We start from the raw sequence: 14,283 nt of genomic DNA, 5'->3' as shown, positions 1-14,283 counted from the left end.
TAAAATAAAAAATATTATTTTAATATTAAAACATCATTAAAAAAATATATAAAATATTAATTTTAAATAAAAATTTAATTTTTTAAAAAATATAGATTCATCTCTTTTCATACACAACCTTTTAAACCTGAGATGGCAGAATGGAATGGAACCTGACATGGCTAAGGCTATTTTAATTTCATAATAATTGAGGTAATTACAAATAGCCAAGTATAATTTTTAAAATAAAAATAAAAGTAAAATTTATCTTAAATGAAAAAAAGGGATTATTTATTTTAGTTAAAAGTCAATTTTAAACCATTACAAAAATTAATAAACATTGATATCTCATAAAGAATTTTATTTCTTGGTTTAAAATCTTGAGATTGAAATCTAAATACATTTATTAAATTCTTATGAATGCACCATGTTAATGTATTAAGATGTGTGTTTTTAAGATTGTTCAGACAAGATTTAGTCTCATAATATATTTTATCTTAAATGTGTGTATGATTACGTGGTTAAGAATGTTTTTTTATATGAAAAAGGTATTTATCTAATACTTTTTTTAAGTGATTTTTAATAATTTTAATATTAAAACTATATTAAAAAAAAAACATCGGTGCTTTTTAGGAAAAAAATAAAAAACATCGAATCCCGATGTAGCCAGGTCATAAACATATGGGCCTACTTTTGTTAACCCAGCCCGTATAATTTGGGCCGGATCGCAACATAAGAAATCCAAATCCAAATCTTTCACATCTGAGTTCTGACGAGTGACGACATCTCTCTCAAATCTCTCTCTCTATCTCTCTAGTGCCGAACGCTCACTCTCAAGTCTCTCTCTCTAACCAAGAAGGATGCAAGCCGTATCGAGGCGATTAGGGCACCAATCGCTGAAGCCAGCTGCTTCACTATCTTCTTTCAAGTCAATCTACCCGCTCTCCGATCACCGTAATCCTCCACATTCTCAGGTTTTTATAAACATTTACGATGCGCTAATTCTCAATTTCCTTATTTTTTTAGTCATTAATCTTCAGATTATGGAGCTGATCATCCACGACACGCTTCCTCTCTCCCGGCCAAAGGTGTAGGCCACCTTATTCGCAAGGGAACCGGTGGCAGATCCTCTGTCAGGTCTCCCTTTCCTTTTTTTTACAATTGAAATGATAAAGAAGGATGTTTTCTTGCTTATTATGATTGAGTAATTGTGTCTTAATGAATAGGTTTAATTAATTTTGTTTTGATGTTTAGGGTTAATTAATTGTGTTTTAATGCTTGTTTTTTTTTTTTTTTTGTGTGTGCAGTGGAATTGTTGCTACGGTTTTTGGAGCAACGGGGTTCCTGGGTCGATATGTTGTGCAACAACTTGGTGAGTTGAATGGGAAGTACAGTGCTGAGGTTCTCTTATGGCGTTAACTTAACTACTAATATGATAATTTTTATCCAAAATGTGTTCTTTTTTGTTTTTTTACCTTGATTCAAGTCTTGCGTTTCAGCAGTATTAGTTTGTTATCGTTCTCTTGAAGCGTGTTTGTTGGTCAGTAATTCTTAATGCTTGCTTGATTGTACTACAGCAAAAATGGGTTCTCAAGTGTTAGTTCCTTTTAGAGGTTCTGAGGATAGTCATCGCCACCTCAAGTTGATGGGTGATTTGGGTCAGGTAGAGTGGTGAATTAATATAGAGTTTTTCATTATGTAAACTGTCTGGCTGAAGCACGCTTTTTTATTGTTGCATATTTCAGGATATTTTGTCATGTTAATTTTCCTGATAATGTTGGTATCTTGTCATTTGACTTGCTCAGATAGTACCAATGAAATACAACCCAAGAGATGAGAATTCTATCAAGGCTGTAATGGCGAAGGCCAATGTTGTTATTAATCTTATTGGTAAGTGCTTCACTTGTAATATCTTTGAGCCTTCTAGTGCTTAGAGTTTGCAAATCTGCTCGCTCAGTTTTGCATTATTATTCACAGGAAGGGATCATGAGACAAGAAACTACAGTTTTGAGGAATTGAACCATGGCATGACTGAGCAACTTGCAATGGTATATTTGTCTCTTCTTCTTAAATCATGATAGCACTGTTGGATTATGATATTGTGGATGTTCTGATTTTCCTAGATGTGTATTTTGAGGAAGCACTGTATGTCCTATGTTGTCTTATTATCTTAGTCTCTGTCATTTGTAACCCAGTTCTCTAAGAAATTCATTCAGAAGTTTCCTTTTGCTTTCCACTTATTTACTGCATTATCTTTCTTGACTTATGCAGATTTCTAAAGAACATGGAGGTATCATGAGATTTATTCAAGTTTCTTGCTTAGGAGCATCTGCATCATCCCCGTCAAGAATGCTAAGAGCTAAGGCTGCTGGAGAGGAAGCTGTTTTGAGGGAAATGCCTGAGGTGAATATTTAGTCTTGGTTTTACCATGGCCTATGCTAATGATGCATCTTTTGGGCGTTATTAAGTGATCATATCATGGGAGCTAAGCTTCAACCCTACAACGATCTTGATGCATACATGGTTTATGTGCACAGGAGTTGTTATCACCCATAGTCCTTTTATGTGCTTTGTGTTTCTTCATGTTAAATAGAGGCTGTGAATTTGGTTTTGAAGAAGATGGGGATTTTGGAGATGTCATTTAGCTGTAAGCCCTATGGTGGATCCAAACTCCAAAACCAAAATTTCATCATACATTTAAGTATCCTCACCATTCCTTTGGAGTGGAGCATTTTGCTTCTACTTTTAGTGGAAAGCGTTTGTTACCTTGATCCAACAAAAGCATGCATTCCCCTCTATTCTATCCAATTTCCAATGAAAATATTTTTGTTATTTTGGAGGGGAAGCTCCTTTCCCTTTTATCATTCTTGCCAAAAGAAGAAAGATGCCTGTTCTCTTCCCATTCCTTTCACCTCTTTATCTTCTCTTCCAATTACCTCCATTTTGCATGCACTTGTGTTTTAATGTGTTTTTTGTTGATTCAAAGCACAAGTGACAAGGGTTTATTGCTTATGTTGTGTTTTGTTTGCTTGCATGTGGCACCTGTTTCATTCATGTTTTGATTGTTTGATGCTTTTATATTTTCTTGAGCTGATTGCAATCACAGACATTAATATTTGGAGATCAAATTTTCTTTATTGCACACAATACTTGTGTGTGCTTGTGAACGCCATGCGGGATTAGAGAAGTATTTTGGGTGTGAGAATTGATAACCTCTTAATCTGATTTGAATTGGTACAACCCCTTTTATTTTGGATAACTTCAACTATGTACCCTGTGATGTAAGGTACTATAAGAATGTCATGTATTTTTCTGGGGACCGCATTTATTTTTACAGATATTTCTAAAGTTACCTTAACAGGAACTGCCCTAATGCAAATACATAGATGTCCTCCTTTGGTTAACTTGTCTATTGTGGTATCCAAAACATATTGGAGAGGGGAAGGGAAAGAAATTAGTTGGGCAACCATGTTTGTAAGGTGCAAATCTAAGTTGATTTTAAGACCATGCAAGAAACTGCTCCACCTTCAAGCATTTCCCCCCTAGGACCTCCCTAATGCAAATACATAGATGTCCTCCTTAGGTTAACTTTTCCACTGTGGTATCCAAAACATATTGGAGAGGGGAAGGGAAAAAAATTTGTTGGACAACCATTTTGTAAGGTGCAAATCGAAGCTGATTTAAGACCATGCAAGAAACTGCTCCACCTTCTATAATTTCCCCCCTCTTGGTTGTAAGCATGCTGTTTTTTTGAAAGTTAAGTTTTTGCATACATTGACTTGTTACAGGCAACAGTCATGAAACCTGCTGTGATGATTGGTACAGAGGATCGGATCTTGAACCGGTGGGCCCACTTTGCAAAAAAATATTCGTTTCTTCCACTCATTGGAGATGGATCTACCAAGTATGTCAATAATGTTTGAATTAAGCATGAAAAAAAACAACCTTTCTGAACTTTGTGTCTCTATTCCTAACAGGGTCTTGTTTGCAGAATCCAACCTGTATATGTTGTTGATGTTGCTGCTGCAATTATTGCAGCCTTGAAAGATGATGGAAGCAGCATGGGGAAAGTATACGAGCTTGGTGGGCCAGAAATCTTTACCGTGCATGAATTGGTAACCTCTTTCTCCCATTTTGTTAATTTTCATATTGTGATGCTCGAAATGCTGAAGTCTTCTGTGCAATGCAGGCAGACCTTATGTATGATGTGATTCGTGAATGGCCTCGATATGTGAAAGTTCCTTTTCCCATTGCCAAGGTAAATATGTGAGCTTTTGTTTGCTGGTAGTTATTTTTACTCCAAAGAAGAAAGTGCTTTTATTACTGCTCTGAACTACCCATTAGGCTCTAGGTCATTTGAAATTGAGTATCTGATTCGCCTGCACTGAGGAGATGATACTGCTCGAGTTTGATATGATTGATCTGAAATTCACTTGTACTGAAGATACAAAAATGCTTGTCTTGGAACAAACAGACTTCTTCTCATATTCAGCAGATATCACTATTACGAGGAGTGTGCATGCACATGCTCACACTTCCTGATACCCAGCAGATATCTTCTATTATGCACAATGCCAAATAAACATACCTTGGGCGTGCTTTCACCAATATGTTTGTGGCGATGCATCCTCTTGCCTATCTTTTCTAGATGGAAATTTTGAACTTCTTGTTAGTTGACATCTTAATTTCATTTAATTGCACCTGCATATTGAATGTTTGCAGGCACTTGCAACACCACGAGCAGTATTAATTAATAAGGTTCCATTTCCATTACCCACTCCAAACATCTTCAACCTGGATGAGATCAATGCCCTTACTATCAATTCAGTTGTGTCAGAAAATGGTTAGTTCAGTAAGTTGAGGTTGCCCTTTTTGCTGCGTTGTTTCATTCTTTTTCTCACTTTTGTGTTCCTTGGCTTTGGGTCTGGCTTGCAGCTTTAACATTCAGTGATCTTGGGATTGTACCGCATAAGCTGAAGGGATACCCTATTGAGTTTCTCATCTCATATCGGAAGGGTGGCCCCCAATTTGGTTCTACAATCAGTGAAAGGGTTTCCCCTGATTCTTTCCCATAAGATTCTTTGATCTTTCATTTTGAAATGTTTATGGTCCATCACCTATTTGGAAACTTGGAACACATATTTCACCATCGGTTTCTTGAGGGAACTAAGACATGGACGAAATGACATTGTTTTCATGGTGAAAGAAACATTCATCTGAATAAACCATGTTTTACTTGGGATATTGCAGTTTTATCGCTTATAAAGTTTATATGAAGTTCATAATAAGTTCATGGCCTCAGCATCAAAAGTTTCTAAGGAGTGTCCAGTTTCCTGATTGTTTGTGTAGTTTGGAATAACCTGAATTTAGGAATAACCTGAATTGTAGATGCCCAGCAGTAGCTTCAGGGTTGTATGATTGCCTGACATTCCATTGTCATTTTTGCAACTCTTAGAAAACAAAGAAGTTGGATGGTTTATGGAGAATTTTTTATTATGCTTTGAAACTAAAATTGTATGTTTACTGTATATTGAGGTCTATTTTGGTGCCTTGGATGCTAGCACATAACAAGTTTGTGTGTGTTAGATGGAATATTAACTTTTATTAATAATGAATGGTTTAGGGTTAAATTGATAAAATCAAAAGATTTGAGACTCGATTGATAATGCTGGAGGTTAAATCCCTTCTTTTCCTTCAAAAGGATTAAATTGTGAATTTTACAAAATATGAGAATAAAAAGCATGAAAATGAGAACCAGTTTGTAAATAAAAATAAATTATACGTATATATATATATAACAATTACTACATCCTTTTCAAGTATAATGTTTTTCTTCTATGTTCTCATAATATTAAGTTTGAAACTTATTGAAATTTATTATTATCAGAACATAGAAGAAACCATGTAGCAGTTATAAGCACAGCATCATTTGAAGTCTACAATTAAACCAGCGAAAGGGTTTCCCCTAATTCTTTCCCATAAGATTCTTTGATCTTTCCTTTTAAAATGTTCATCATGTTCCGTCATTTATTTGGAAACTCGGAGCACACGTGACGCCATCGATTCCTCCTCGAGGTAACTCAGGCATTGTCCGGGACCACGGGATTGACAGCGGTACAATCCCGTTCCCAGAAAATTAGAAGCGGCGAAAAACATGCTTTTGCTGTGTTTTTTTTAAATTTATTTTTGGAAACGCACGCTTTTCCAAACAGACAGGGTGAAATGAGTGTTTTTTTTAAAAAGAATATTAGGATATAAAATAAGTAAACCTTGAATCGGAACGAAGAGTAAGAACCACCGAAAATTATTCTTGTTATCCACTGAGACCATGAAGGCCCGGCCCACTATTACCACAGCATCTAGTCTAGTCTACTCGAGTCTAGGACCCGTTTTCTCATTTTATCTCTTTGAACTTTTCTACTTGATAGGCTTCCAACGGCAACATTTACCCTACAAGGCCCGCAACATCTCCCTTCTCCTTGCAGCAGTAATCCTAACGGTAACTTATTACTCTCTCTCTCTCTCTCTCTCTCTCTCTCTCTCTCTCTCTCTCTCTCTCTCTCTCTCTCTCTCTCTCTCTCTCTCTCTGTGTTTCCGTATGTCCATCGGTCACTTTATTGTCTCTTTAAGTTGTTAATAGTCTTGCGGTTTAGTATTTCGCTTTGTTTTACATTATTTGGGAAAATTTGTTTTCTCTTTCCAGAATTGTTGTTTTCTTTAATCCTAATTGTTATGTGTAAAAGTGATTGAAAGCTCATATGGGCTGTTCTTGTTGTTGATTTTGAGTCGAGATTGCAAATTTTTAGTGACAAATGATTATAATTGGTGTCATAAATTGATTTTTGTTTCTGGGGGTATTCTTTGTTAAAATTTCTATATGCAGAGAAGAAAGGGAGGAGGAGGAATCGGTGGAGATCAGGAGATGGATTACAGTCTAGCAGCGCTTAAGCTACTGCGTGTCCATTGAAAGACAGCAGTGAGACTCCTTCTCAAAACGCCTTTACTCCTTCTCAAAACGCCTTTACTCCTTCTCAAAACGCCTTGACTCTCGGCGGCATTCTCTTTCAAAGCACCTGGTTACAGGCTCCTCCTCTTCTCTCGTTACCGGTTCTCCATTTTACCCATCCTCCATGTAATTCCTTTCTGTTGTTGTTCTCCAGGGAATTTTGGTCTCCAACGACGGTGACGGCCGTCTTCTTCTCGATGACGGCGCTGGTGTGATCGAGCTTCGCCTTTCTGGCGACTTCCGTCTCCGTCACCGGGACTTAGGTACCCCTTTTCCTTTCTTATTTATTTTTTCTTTTGGCACATTTTAGCATATATAGACCGCTCTGTTGTTCTTGGGTGTATTTTTGAAGTGTACAGGGATGTATGTGATGGTAGTTGGAGGGTACTTTGTCCGTCCTGGTGAGACTCTTGTGATTAAGATAAATTTACGAATTGATCCCCCGAGTTTTTTTATTTAATAGCTTTTCAAATTGCTTTTTATTTGAAAAAAACATTAAATTGATTGATGTATACTTGCGAACAATTTGTTTTTATACATAGTTTGATAAAATTAACTAATTGATCCCTCAAATTTCAATCAAATACTTGCAAAGAATTCATTTTGAACAGAATTTCATCGTGTGGATGATAACAGTTTATTTTCTAATTTAGGTTCGGAGGATGGTTGATCTTTCAGCATTGCCGGATGAGAAGCAATGTGGTATCTTGAAGTTATGGAGTCGTACAAGCTTTTCTACCAGCCTTTAATTCAAGAACTTATGTGATTGCTTAGATTGTTTGCTTGCTCAGAGAAAGGAACTGCAGTTTTAGAACTGCAAAATTTTTGCAGATGTATTTATGTTCATATTCTTGAAATATTCTGCAAATCTGAGTAATGGTTTCTGTGCCTGTGCTAACAATTTCTTCATGCTGTCATAAACAACCATGAAAATTGGGGAAACTATAGTTTTGAGGAATTGAACCATGACACGGCCGAACAATTCGCCATGTTATATTTTTCTCTTCTCGTTAAACCATGATATTACTGTTGGATTATTATATTGTGGGTATTCTGATTTTCCTGGATGTGTACTTTGGGGAAGCAAAGTATGTCCTATGTTATCTTAGTATTTTAGGTCTCTGTCATTTGTGACCCTGTTCTCTGAGAAATTCATTCAGTTCCACAGATTTACTGCATTATCTTTCTCGACTTCTGCAGATTTCTAGAGAACATGGAGGCATCATTTATTCGAGATTCTTGCTTAGGAGCATCTGCATCATCTCCATTAAGAGTGCTAAAAGCTAAGGCTGCTGGAGAGGAAGCTGTTTTGAGAGAAATGCATTGAGGTAAATATTTAGTCTTGGTTTTACTATGGTCCATGCTAATGATGCATTATTTGGGCTTTTTATAGTGATAATATCATGGGAGCCAAGTTTCAACCTTACAGCGATCTAGATGCATACACTGCCTTGTTTATCACCATTTATGTGCTTTGTGTTTCTTAATGTAAAATAGAGGCTGTGAAAATTGGTTTTGAAGAAGAGTGGCTATCTTGAAGCTGTCATTTAGCCTTAATGATGGATCAAAATTCCAAAAGCAAAATTCCATCATACATTTAAGTATATTTTACACCATTCCTCTGGAGTGGAGCATCTCGTTTCTACTTGTTACCTTGATCCAACAAAAGTACGTGTTCCCCTCTATTTTATCCACTTTCCCTTGGAAATATTTTTGTTATTTTGGAGGGGAAGCTCATTTCCCATGGAAATACTTGCGGAACGATGGCTGTTCTCTTCGCAAGAAAAAACTGAAGCAACCAATTTAAAAACCAAAATAACCCTAAATCATTTCCCCCCTTTTCTCCTTTGACAGCAGCTGCTAGCTGCATCTCCTCCTATCATATATCTCTCATTCTCCCTTGAAAGATTACCTTAAATCCATCGATTGTTCCTTTTTGGCAGCAGCTGCACCTCTCCACCCCCCTTCCCTCTGTCATTCTTCCTTTTTGATCGAAGACCCAATCCATCAATTTTAAGGTAATCATCAATTTTATTTTTTAATTTCTCATAATTTGGATTGTAATTAGTAGTTAAGGTTTTTCTTAATTGCTTTTGAAATTTCTTAATTGTTTCATTTACTATATTAATTAGTAACTGTAATATTTTTTCTACTCTCTTGACAGTCGCCGTGAGTTCATGACTCGTTTCTCTCCTCTGTTCTGTTTATTCTCTTGCAAACATGGTATGTTTCTTCTTCTTTTTTTTTAAAAATTTTAACTGATTGCTGATTTTAATTTTGTAATTTAAAAGGCTTTTCAAGTTCAAATTGGGTTTTGATAAAGTATTTTGTTTTGATACCATAAAAAGAAAAGAAAAAACGAAGAAGTATTCATTGACTCAGTGCTACCTATTTTCAGGTTTTATCCATGACAATGAACTAACCTAACTTAATAGATATTAATGCTAGATTGTTTGATTATTTCTTTCTTTGATTAAACTTACTGTTAATATAAAATTTTGGGTTTTGATGATCCATGACAATGAACCAACATAATATTAATAGATATTAATACTATAGATTGTTTGATTATTCTTTTTTTTTTCTTTGGTTAAATTTACTATTAATATAATTTTTTTGGTTTTGATGAAGGATTTCGGTGATTAACATAATGTTAATATATATTAATGCTAGATTCATTTGGGTGGATGTAATTTTTTAGCTTGTAATATACTGTTAATACTTAATTGGTTGCTGTTAATTATTAGTTAATTCATATTATTATTGTTTTTTTTAATATAGATAATTAGAAATATCCTATACTAAAGAAATCATCCATTTTCTAGATCTAATAAAAAAAATCCCAAATTTAGAATCAATTTCAAAAACTTGATAATGATTCTAAAGCTCATAAGGCACGCATATATTGTGAGAAAGACTATGGTTGTTATATTATACTTATTGAGACAAGGTCTATTTGTTTTGTATAAAATATTTTATAGGAAAATATTTTTTAAATTTTTATATGTTTGTTTTGAAAAAATATTTTCTAGAAAATGTTTTTTTAATGTTTTTCTTGTAAAATATTTTATAGATAATCTTTAAACTTACTTTATTTGTTTAAAAATATTTTTAGCTCAAGAAGTTTCATAAAATATTTTAAACAAAACAAACACATTCTTAAAAAAAAAAAGATGATGTGGAAAGAGAAAAATGATGTTGAGATGTATATTTAAGTGATGGTTAAGAGGATATTAATGATTCTAAATTAGATATTTAATACAAGATTTTTTTTTAATATGACACAACAAGTATTAGATATCCTGGTATCTATAATTGTTTTTAAAATAGCCTTTAACACTAGCTATTGTATGTTAGATCCATTTCAAAGCTTTTTATCTCCATCAATAGTGAAATACTTATTTGTTGTTAAAATTAGTTATATTTAGCACCAATTCTTGATATTAAAGCATTCAAGTAATTTGTTTTACAATTTTAAAATTAGTTATTTTACATCATTATTTCTTTACATATGTTTAATTTATGATTTTGTAGAACTTGAAAAGTTTGAAAATCTCTACTTATTGTTATTTTTGGTTATGGTGGTGAAATCCTAGAATATAATTTTTTTAGGTAATTGATTTATTGTATCTTGTTAATTCCCTTTTAATTTTGCTTTTTTAATTTTTTTTTATTAGTTGAACTCTAATATATTATTAATTTACTAGTATTTTTTTATAGTATTAACTTTGCAAGATCTTTGGGCTTTTGTGGTTGATGGATTTTTTAGATGTTGTTTCTGGATTTTATAGTATTTTCCCTATGCTGGAATTTTTTCTTCAGTTTGCCCTAATCTGGATTTATTCATATAAGATTTGCTAATATGCTGCTAACGTATCTGCATATTAAAAATGTTACACAAGGTGACTTTTTTAATTGGACCAAAAGTTTATTTTTGTGCGCACCAAAGTCATAGGAAAGCAAATTTGATCATTTATAGTGGAAAGATTTGGCTGGCTAGGGTGAAAGAAGGTTTTTTTTTATTATTAATTCAATTTCTAATTTAGTAATGAAGTTGGACGTTTTTTTTTTTTTGTTAAAAAACCTAATAAAAAAATATTTAATTAAAAAGTCTACAAAAAACTGAACTCAACAAAAAATTATTAAAACTCAATTTAATACAAGTCTATTTAAAAACGGTATTAGGTTTCTTAGTTTTTAATGTAAAAAAAACTAATTTTATTCTATCTAAACTGATTTAGTTTGAATTATTTTTTGGTTTGGTTTGGTTTGTTGGGTTTTTGGATCTACACCGGGATTATAAACATTCTTTAAAGTGTTTTCATTACAAGTGTCTAAATAAACTATGATATATCATAAATATTTAAGAATAGAAAAAAATCAAGAGACTTCATACGCAGATTGATAATTTTATGCTTATTGCATGTTGAGGTTTATTTTGGTGCTTTGGATGCAAGCAATTAATGAGTATATGTCTAATTTTCATTATGTTTTTAGGGTAACTTTAATAAAACAAAAAACGAGGTGATATGCTAGGGGTTAAATTGATATTTCCCAGCATAAGGATTAAATTGTAAATTTTATAAAATAAAGGAATATTTGTAAATAAAAAAATATGGATTAAAATAAATATTAAAAAATTATAAGAAATAAAATAAAAATTTATAATGTCTCCATTAGATTATTAAAAGATTTGCTACCAAACAAACGAATATAATGAAGAATTCCATTCCTTTCACGTAATACAAAATATAATGTACGTGTGTTACACATTTGAGATTATTTTCCCATTTTCAGAAGCAAGGTATCCCTTCTTTTTTTTTCAAATCGATTGGGCAACTGAATTCAGAAAGGTTTCGTTTTGTCTAATGCTATATGGCTTAGCAATGTTGCTCTCGCTAGAATGAATTATTAAATCTAATCTAGCAAGTTGATCAAAGACTTGACTAACCTATTATTTAGCTTGATTTGAAAAGTTAATTTGAAATTTAGTTAATTTAGGGCATTCTTGGCCTAGCTTTTAAAAAATTTTGAGGGCGGATTGAACTAACGGATCAATTTATGACTTAGTTGGCTTAAAAGAATTAAAATAAAATTATTTAATTATTCAGATTAAATCGAATTAATTTAGCTAACTCGCGACTCATCTTGAACTAAGACATGTGCTATAGAGTCTTACTCTAGGGTTATGGTCTCTGTTTATTTTTATAAGATGGTAATTCTATTTGTTATGTAACACACTTCAATTGAAGCATGGGAATGTTGAAGAATATGTGCAAATTTCCCAATTTCCAAAGGCTTAAACAACACAAGAAGCACTGGATTGTGACTCAAGTCATTCCATGAGAACATTACCTTTCCTTGTAGCATCAGAAAAGTGAAAATATACCACCGAAAACAATGCAAGTAAAGAGGATCAACCCGCGATGAGCTTTCCTCTCTTCATTCGATAAGAGCTTCGTTGCTGTGACCAACCTGTGATCAAAATCTCATGGCCCCAGAAAGCAGCCATGGCTCGTTTGATCGAGTTAACTTGAAAGGAAGAAATGTTGGGGCTACAATGTTCATCCGTCATGGTGTCCATGATGAGCCACAAGATAGTTATTCCATCAACATTTTCGTAAACAACAATGTTCAAGGGGTTAACAATTCTATTCTGCTTGGAAGTGAGGTGAGCATGAGAGATCCGGGAGTTAGCATATTTTTGGAAGATATGAAGCTGAAATCAAAGAAAAAAAGAAGAAATGCAGATGATGCATCAGGTTCTTCTAAGCTCGGGTCTCTTGGGATGGCTATGTTAGCAGCAGCATTTATCTTGTTCTTGTTGTTTTTATTTTCATAGATCTTGTTGTATTGATGAGTATCTAGAAACGTTGTTTATGCAGACAAAATATGTTTTTAATTATAATTCACAACAATATATATATATGGGTGACATGCATTTATCTATCATAAAGATTTCTGAGTTTTTGATATGTTCTAACCAATTTATTTGGTTATGTTTTAGTTTCTCTCACATTTCACTATTCATGTCACTGTTTATATAGCTAATTCTTTTATTTTTGGTCTCTAATATTTCTTCTTCCTTGCAATTTGGTCATCACATGTATTATCTCTTCATTTACACCCTTCCAGGTTATGTTCCCATGATTTTAGATTGTCAAGATTTTTATACATAAACTTTAGCATTTGGATCAATATGCGTCTTTCATAAATATCAAATTTATTACCACTCTCATTTAAATATAACAAAAACAATATAAATGGAAACAATTATATCAACCAGCAAAATATTTTAGCAAAATCCATTATATCGATTAGCATAATATTTTGACAAAATTACCATGAAAAATATTAATATAGTGAAACATTTGCTTATTTATAAATAATCATACTATTAGAGTCAAAACATTCTAAGCATTACAAGAAGATCGCTAAATAATACAATTAAAAACAAGTTCATATAAAGTTATGAAGAAAATATGCGAGTTGATGGATAAAAACAATAAACCTGGAAAATCCCAAAAATAGATCTAAAAAAATTCTCTAAAAAAAATTCAAAAAACACTTGAGAAATATGGGTTCAAATAAGAAGCTCGAGCCTGCACACTAGGAATATGGGCTCAAGCAAGTAGCCAAAGCCCATGCTCCTTACATGGGCGCATGGGTGCCTAATTTATAGGCATTATACAGTGCACTTAGTGTCCACCCAATAACCTCATAGGCTCGAGATGTTATGCTAGAGCCTAATGTGTTTTGATCTATACAGCATATCTAGATCAACTTTCATCTCTTGTAAGCTTAGGCCGTCACACCTAAGCCCAACGTATTTGAGTCCGAGCAACATGTCTGGATCCACTTTTGCCTTTCATAGGCCTTACCCTAAAACTCGCTAGAGAATTTTTTTCAAACCCCACACAAATCCCTTGATAATTTATACTAATTCAATATGTTTTATTTTAAATAAAATATAACTTAAAATATTGTAAGAATAAAGTTACAGTTCATCCCCTCCTCTCCATAAGAGTACAAGATCTGTGAGTTAAAATATGCCATAAATCCTTCAAGTCAAAAGTTCACAATCTTTATTCTCTATTACATAAATGTTTTCAGAGCTTATCTCTCTAAAATATCATTGCATTTTCTCTCTTTATAAAATTACTAACTTTACCATCAAAGAATCCTCACATCTATTAAAAAGAAATCTTTAATCAGGAATCTTTAATCATTTAACTTACCAAGTACTACCTACAACTACAATAATTACTGGTAACTTGATTTATCAAGCATCACTTACT

General features: G+C 33.2%; 1 protein-coding gene, 2 long non-coding RNA genes and 1 pseudogene across 3 annotated transcripts; 3 read left to right on the top strand and 1 right to left on the bottom strand.

The window, feature by feature from the left end:
• Positions 1–735: 735 nt before the first annotated feature.
• On the top strand, positions 736–5,280 carry LOC105125650 (NAD(P)-binding Rossmann-fold superfamily protein). Its single transcript, XM_011026193.1, has 12 exons — positions 736–933; positions 1,020–1,116; positions 1,287–1,351; positions 1,557–1,642; positions 1,785–1,869; positions 1,957–2,027; positions 2,251–2,382; positions 3,768–3,883; positions 3,971–4,094; positions 4,169–4,237; positions 4,702–4,822; positions 4,915–5,280. Exons 1-12 carry the CDS (start codon positions 840–842, stop codon positions 5,052–5,054), a joined length of 1,200 nt encoding a protein of 399 aa, XP_011024495.1. The 5' UTR covers positions 736–839; the 3' UTR covers positions 5,055–5,280.
• Positions 5,281–6,380: 1,100 nt separating this feature from the next.
• LOC105125648 (uncharacterized) lies at positions 6,381–7,883 on the top strand (annotated as a pseudogene).
• Positions 6,840–7,096, bottom strand: LOC105125647 (uncharacterized). The gene is made up of 2 exons (XR_842275.1): positions 7,020–7,096; positions 6,840–6,977 (listed from the first exon to the last, which is right to left on the bottom strand). It is a non-coding gene; the product is annotated as an uncharacterized LOC105125647 (long non-coding RNA).
• A 682-nt stretch (positions 7,884–8,565) lies between the features above and the next one.
• LOC105125649 (uncharacterized) lies at positions 8,566–12,457 on the top strand. The gene is made up of 3 exons (XR_842276.1): positions 8,566–9,003; positions 9,150–9,208; positions 12,238–12,457. It is a non-coding gene; the product is annotated as an uncharacterized LOC105125649 (long non-coding RNA).
• Positions 12,458–14,283: the final 1,826 nt, after the last annotated feature.

The sequence above is a fragment of the Populus euphratica genome, unplaced genomic scaffold (assembly GCF_000495115.2).
Source record: "Populus euphratica unplaced genomic scaffold, PopEup_1.0 scaffold58.1, whole genome shotgun sequence".
Classification (NCBI taxonomy): domain Eukaryota; kingdom Viridiplantae; phylum Streptophyta; class Magnoliopsida; order Malpighiales; family Salicaceae; genus Populus; species Populus euphratica.
The sequence above is the reverse complement of the archived record's forward strand: the minus strand, read 5'-3'. Positions and strand labels throughout refer to the sequence as shown.